Genomic DNA, 6,675 nt, shown 5'->3' on the forward strand with positions numbered 1-6,675 from the left:
GCAAATGGGTGTACACAGAAAATTATATGCTCTACACCAACTTGGAGCTTAGTGGCTATGCAAAATAAATGCGACTTGTTCATCACTGGTCTGTGTTCAGATGCTAAACATTTCCTTTAGCTACTACAAGGATATGTATAAGATAAAACAGTATTCTTCCATTCCTTGCCCTCCTCCCCCTCACACACGTCACAAAGGATTTGTTTACATTACCACAATGATACATTATAAATGTCATTCCATTGATTTGAGTAATCTTCTGATTTTCAGTGGTGAGTATCAAAAGCAACGCAGGGCTTATTTTACATCTATGTGCTAGCTGGTTTTCTTCCTGCCAAATATTTCTCCACGCTACTTACTATATAGATTGTACTGCTTTTGCGTACTAGAATGCTACTTTTGTTAGAGCTTTAAATAATAAACCTCTGGGTGGGTCCTCCATTCCTCCCTTTGCTTGGTAAGGCAGGAAAAAAAATCTGCTGTGTGTCTAACATACTGTATTCATGCTGAGAGTTTCCCCAGACACCTCTCCAGCATTGAAAACTTAGTGCAAGTAAAACTCTTTTCATTACTCCTGCCCACTTAATGATTCACTTATGGCCCTATCCTACTTAAATCATTGGTACATTTGGCCCCCTAGTTTCATGGTAGAGCATACCTTCCTGCAGCTGGCTAAATTATCTGTGCTCACAAAGAAATATAATGAATTTAGCTCTTTTTCCTATATGTGAGGGGATCATGAGTAGGTGTCAACCTCAGTTTCCCCTCACATAAGCTTTTTCAGACTGTAGTTACTAATTTCAAGGGCTTTACTAATAATTTTATACCACAGTAAGCATCAAATATTTTTATTTTCCTTGATTCATTCATAATTCATGACTGCTTAAAAATTAGAAATGAGCAGGAAGTTTGTATGAGATTACTCAATGTTTTTGCAAATCCACTCCTTTTTAAAATATATAAATTTGTAAACATGTCATTTAGCTTTTTTTAAGCAGCCTATGCAGCTTAATTTGTGTCTGTGTATGACAGAGCTTACTGCAGTGGATTCTGGACTGTGACTAGCCACATAGCTGGTAACAAAATACAAAAGTATGAATTTGCCACCTGACAACTTGTAGTAAGTGACTGATCACCTAAATCACATGCCACTGTAACTTTTTGTCCTAGACATACAACCTTTGATATATCTATTCCTGTTCCTCTTTCTCACAGCCTGAGTGAGTGGCCTGATCTTGCACTTTTGAAATGGTAAGAGCTTTTTGTCAGTGTGACTTCAATAGCCATAGGATGAAAATGAAGCATTTTCAGTTGGGTGATAAGGAGGGATCAAGTTTGCCCAGAAACCCCATGCTTTGCATACAGAAATAGATATTGGTATGGAGTACAGCCATTACAAAAGCATCGATGCAAACAAAATTCACTTGTTGAGAGTATTTGCACTAGCAGTGAAGATAAAATTGCATAGGTATAGCTGAGTGGCTCTGCAGGTCTTGATTCTTTCCTCCTTCAGATTGCACTCATCTTCATTCTTCTGTTTTGAATTGCGTTACCACGGTTGGTGCTGTCCACTTGGGGCACCCTGTTGTGACAAGAGATAAAACCTGAGAGTAGAGGTACGTGCTGCTGGAACTTAAAAGCGAATAAAGGCACAGAATGAGATTTTCACTTTAAGATCAAGTCCCTAGAGTTAAAGATTACACCACAATAATGCACTGTAAGTCAAAAGGGCTGGAAATTGTAAATTGCAAGTTTGGATGATTCATGCTGTCTGGCAGAGTCCAAAGCTTTGAGGGTGAATTGAAAATATCCTGTCGCAGCTGGATTTATAAAAACCTCTGGGCCAAATGCTGATTCCACCAATATCAATGACAAAGCCTGCAGATTTCACTGGAAAGAAGATGGCACAGCTGTATGAAAAACAGTGCACTCAGCTACATGGCCAGGTTTGTGTGTGAGCAGACTGGAGTGTTACTCAAGCTCAACAGATGACTTTTAAAGGCACAGTTGTGTGCAAGCCTCCCCCTTATAAAATGTGGGTCATTATATGTTCTCAAAGTAGTTTACATTCACGGGATGTAAAGCATAATGTTAAGTAAGTAGTCTGTTTAAATGAATAAGCTTGATATCTGGTACTGCTCAGCATCTTTCCTGCTGTTCAAGTCAATGTAAATTATGGATGTTCTGATCAAATTACTTTTGAACTAACCAGACCATTTACTCAATGCTTACTTTCTCTCTGAAGAGAAATGAGAGGGATTCCCATTTTAATCAAAACAAAATACAGAAAAGAAAATAAATTGCTATTTAATGTTTTTTCCATCACTGTGTGATGGAAAGTTTCCAGAGGAACTTGGGCTTAAAATTAAAAAACAATATAAAATGCAGGAACATGGTTGGGTTTTAACTATTGGATTTTTTTTCTTTACACTATCAGAAAATATGGCAGTGTGTGTTTTTTAAAAAAGGCAGAAGAATTACTCTAAACAATTAATTAAGCAAAACCAGGATACTGTAGATTGCTCTGTACAATAAATAAAAATCTGTTGATAGAGATGTAAAATGTACCTTCAAGCCAAACATTAAAATAGATCAGCCAACCCTATATACAGAACAGTGTGAATTTTCTGAATTCATTAATGAATAACTTCATGGATTAGGCCTTGATAGATGGAGTGCTCACATCCAGATGTTTACTGTGATTTGTCAATGGCCTTGTACTTAATCCTTCTGAACAGGAAATAAGAGTCTTTTCTCTGGGGTCTCCCTTGGGGACCGTGGCAGTCTCTCTCTCTGGCCTGAATCGTCTCAACACAGGATCAGGCTGCTGGAGAATTAACCAAGTGGAGGAGGCACGGATTTGCCTTTAACCCCTTCAGCTTCAGATGGCTTCCTCACCATCTGCCATGATGGGAATGTTACTTAGTCAACACATGGCAAAGAAAAAAAGGAGTCACCCATGTCGTCCCAGGAGGCACATTCATGGGGTCCCTGTCCGCACAAAATGTGTCGAAGCAGACATCTCTAGTCCCACCACCACTGAGGGGAGTCCTGTGGGCAGATTAAGCCTCTAGAGGCTGGTGTATGTCTCTCCACATCTCAGCATCATATTTTTATTTTGGTGAGGCTGAAGCTCCACAGCTACTGTCAGTGATAGGGCTGGCCCAAGAGGGAGTATTTGTGAAAAGACTGGACGTCCCCAAGGTGTCCTTAGTCAGGTATGCCGTAGCATGTGTAGTTTGTGTGTACGTGTGTGTGGATGGGTAGATGAATGCAGCCTCTGCAGACTACCTCCATTTCTCATTTCTCAGCCTGCGAGACCCCCACATGGGATGGGTCACTCATTTCACTCTGTGGGAGTGTCCCACTGAACGACAGCTCCCAGCAGCCTCACCGCTGCCACTCCTGCTATGTAATGGCACGTATTGGGTGCTGCTCATCAGCCCACGATGGCTTGGATCAGCCAGTTGTATCTGTCCTAGTACCCAAGAGCAGGGGGAGGCCCGTGCAAAGCTGAAAATGCAGCAGAAGATGGGGGGCAGTTACAGAAGTCTCATATGTGGTGCACATGATGACACAGGTCTGAGCATAGGCATGCATTATTCATGTCCCCGACATGATGGCTGTACAGGGCATAAGGATATGATCCTTCTTTTCTCCCCATGGAAGTGTTGGTAAGGTAGCGCTGGGGATGCAGACCTGCCTTTAGGTAAAAGTGAATCTCTAGCTTGGACAGTGTTTCTTTTTCTGCAAAGCTTGTATGAGCCTCACATAGGTGATAACTGGTAAAGTAGGGAATCTTAAAAGAATTGCATTTAGGCAGCCCCTTGATGCTGCCTAACCAGGGGAGTCCCATTTACTAGCCACCTGTCCAGCCTCAGGAGAAAACCTGCAAATGAGGTTGCAGGATAAGCCACTAATGGTGCTGTGTGGACCAGATGGGGGAAAAAAGCAACATCCCAGTCACAGGGGATGACGAAAGGCATTATAACTGGATTAGAAGAACTGAGTGGCAGTGGGAGCTGGAGAGAATGCTAAGTTTTGGTGTGGATGTACTGGAGTGTATGGGACTCTACATGCGTGTGTGCATGCGCTCAGGGTAGAAAATACATTTTGCTAAATCACAAGTATGGGGACAAATAAATTCTTTGTCAGGGAGTGCCTGGTTAAAACAGTACTAGCACATCTCAGCACTTGGTATGTGCCACTATTCTGCATGTCATCCTCTCTCTCCGGTACCTTGGCTTTCTGCTGGTAGGACTGCTCTTCAAGAAAGTGTTCAGAGCCTTTTCACCACACTCAAAAAATTAAGGGTGCTAAATAAGAATTGCCTTTTAAAATTCCCTGCTTGGAGTAGATGTTTCTTCCCCTTTAACATCATTCTCCCACTTTCTCTTCACCCCTGTCTCCCCTCTTCCTTTATACCCACATATACAGATATCATACTAGATTCTCAGAATTGTTACAGCTGCAAAGAAAGTAGTTATATTCTACTCAAACACTATACAGAACAGCTGTATTTTCCTGCTATATCAATTAATAATGTACATTTTCTTCATAGGGTTTTCAGTGAGGCTTTCTGCAAGATGAATGTGGGCAAGTCCGTCTTTTTCTCTGCACTTCAGCATAATCCCATCTGCTTGCAAATTCAGGATGTGAACACGGCAACACAACATTTAGAAGGGCTAGAAACTTGGGTTTTAATCAAGGGAGAATTTAAATTCAGCATAATCTCTTCCAGGCGTCAGAGAAGTGCTGCTCCCTGTTGTTGGTGAAGGAACGGCAGACTGGATACAGCCGTTTGAGAGGCAGTTTACTAGCCCTCTGTGCACTTTCTTCCGCTCTGCGCAGCGCCCGCCGTCAGCCCCCGTAGGCTGTGTCCCCAGAAGGCTGTCTGCCACAGTCCTGAGCATGCTTACTGCGCAGGGGAGTTTTTGAAAGTGCCTCCAGGGGTGGGAACTGAAGTGTAGGAACAGGGTTGAGGATGGATATGGGTTTTTTATGAGGGGTGCTTGGAAGAGGTGGGGGAGATCTCTGATGGTTAGCATGCATATGTCCCTCTAGAGGGCTGGGGTTTGTTCTCAGAGCCTGTGGGGACTCGTCTAATGCAATGAAAGGTCACATAAATGCAGGGTGGTTGCAAGCAAAGGCTAAAACGTAACCCTTGTGGGGAGGTCATCCCTGGAAGGGGGTTTTGCAGATGGAGAGAAGGGTGTATATGTTCAAACACGTGCAGGATCAGCAGGCTGAATGAGAAAAGTACAGAGGTGAGGGGGCAGCCACAGGTGCCAGCAAGTCACCTGTTTTGTGTTGTGTTGCTGGTTACATTTGTATGCGGATGAAGGCACAGTTGAGTGTCTTGTGGATGCCTGTGACTGGCCCTGTGAAAGGGACATATTCAGTGAGCAGACTCCAAAGGTGCTTGTTGTGATAGCCAGGGCCACAGTTCCTGGGGTGCAAGTTATTAATTGTGACTGGCATTGCCTCCGGGAGATCTATATGAACTTGTCTAGGGATGTTTCCTCTTGAAATAATGATTATTCCTGCGGCAAGGTTTGGAGGGAGAATATCTTGCATTAGAGGAGCTGACAGAGCTGGAAAAATAGACTAATTTTCCAGTGTGCAAGCCATTCCTCTGGTTATAGTCTCTGACATGCATTGATATCACATCAGCTGTTATTTGTTCCGATGCTCAGGTGTGTCTATATTTATTGCAGAGTTTGCTAGTCCCAAAGGGTATTATACTACATCTTGCAGGTTTGATACATTATTCCGTTAAATGACTGCTCCTGTAAATCAAAGGACCATTATTTTCAAAGGGCTGCTCTAGAACACTTATCTGTAATTTTGCTTCTAGGAATTACTTGTGAGTAAAATGGTCCTTTACTTCACCGGCACAGTGATTCTGTGCTCAGTTCTCAGAGGTAAATTACAGAACATGATCATGTCATGGGCAAATCATCACTTACAGTAACCATTCAATATAATTATGGTTTTCTATTTTGGCACTGTTTTTACTATCTTTGGGCATATTTCATACGCAGAGGTAATGTTTTAAATTAAGTGAAAACCCACTAATCCCAGTGAATCTAGGTAAACTATTCGCTGGAGCTATGAGCACTACCACAAGGATTCAGTAAAAATGTCACTGCAGTGATGCCAACTGGAATGCAAAATGTTTTTTCACTTAATTTAATATTTTCTATACTTGACTTTGTTAGAAACCCAGAAACTCCACAAGAGTGGAGTGGTATAGATACCATTTAATCCTACAGTATTTGTATACATATTTAGTATATTCCCCTGTAGACCTTGACTAGAATTGATGAGCTCACGGTTTGAATATAGAAAATAAGATCATAGCATTGATTGTATTAGTGAACTGTAATTGAAGGAATTGTGTAAAGCTGCTTCAATTCATTTTCTCTAATAAAATCTGCATCTACTGAAATGTATCAGCCTTGGATGTGGGTTTAAGAACGCATCAAAGGGAAAGTACGGTCCCGGTTTGCAAATGCTAACATGAAGGTAGCCTGGTAGAAATGTTGTTGCCTGCTGGCTTTGGAAGCACCTTTCGGAGCTGCACCAATTCCATGACAAGCTGGGGGGAGAAGGGGGGAGAGCAAAGCAAAGCTAAAAAAAAATCCCCAATCCCTTCCTTTGTTCTCATTATGC

The 6,675-nt window shown here is 42.1% G+C and overlaps 1 protein-coding gene across 1 annotated transcript in view; it reads left to right on the forward strand.

The window, feature by feature from the left end:
- The first annotated feature begins 702 nt into the window (after positions 1–702).
- The window catches only part of KCNA5 (potassium voltage-gated channel, shaker-related subfamily, member 5), an 8,698-nt gene continuing 2,725 nt past the window's right edge, over positions 703–6,675 (forward strand). The window contains exon 1 of the mRNA XM_009324338.1: positions 703–713. Coding sequence (XP_009322613.1) covers positions 703–713 — 11 coding nt within the window. The remainder of the gene's footprint in view (positions 714–6,675) is intronic.

The sequence above is a fragment of the Pygoscelis adeliae genome, unplaced genomic scaffold (assembly GCF_000699105.1).
Source record: "Pygoscelis adeliae isolate BGI_AS28 unplaced genomic scaffold, ASM69910v1 Scaffold65, whole genome shotgun sequence".
Taxonomy (NCBI): domain Eukaryota; kingdom Metazoa; phylum Chordata; class Aves; order Sphenisciformes; family Spheniscidae; genus Pygoscelis; species Pygoscelis adeliae.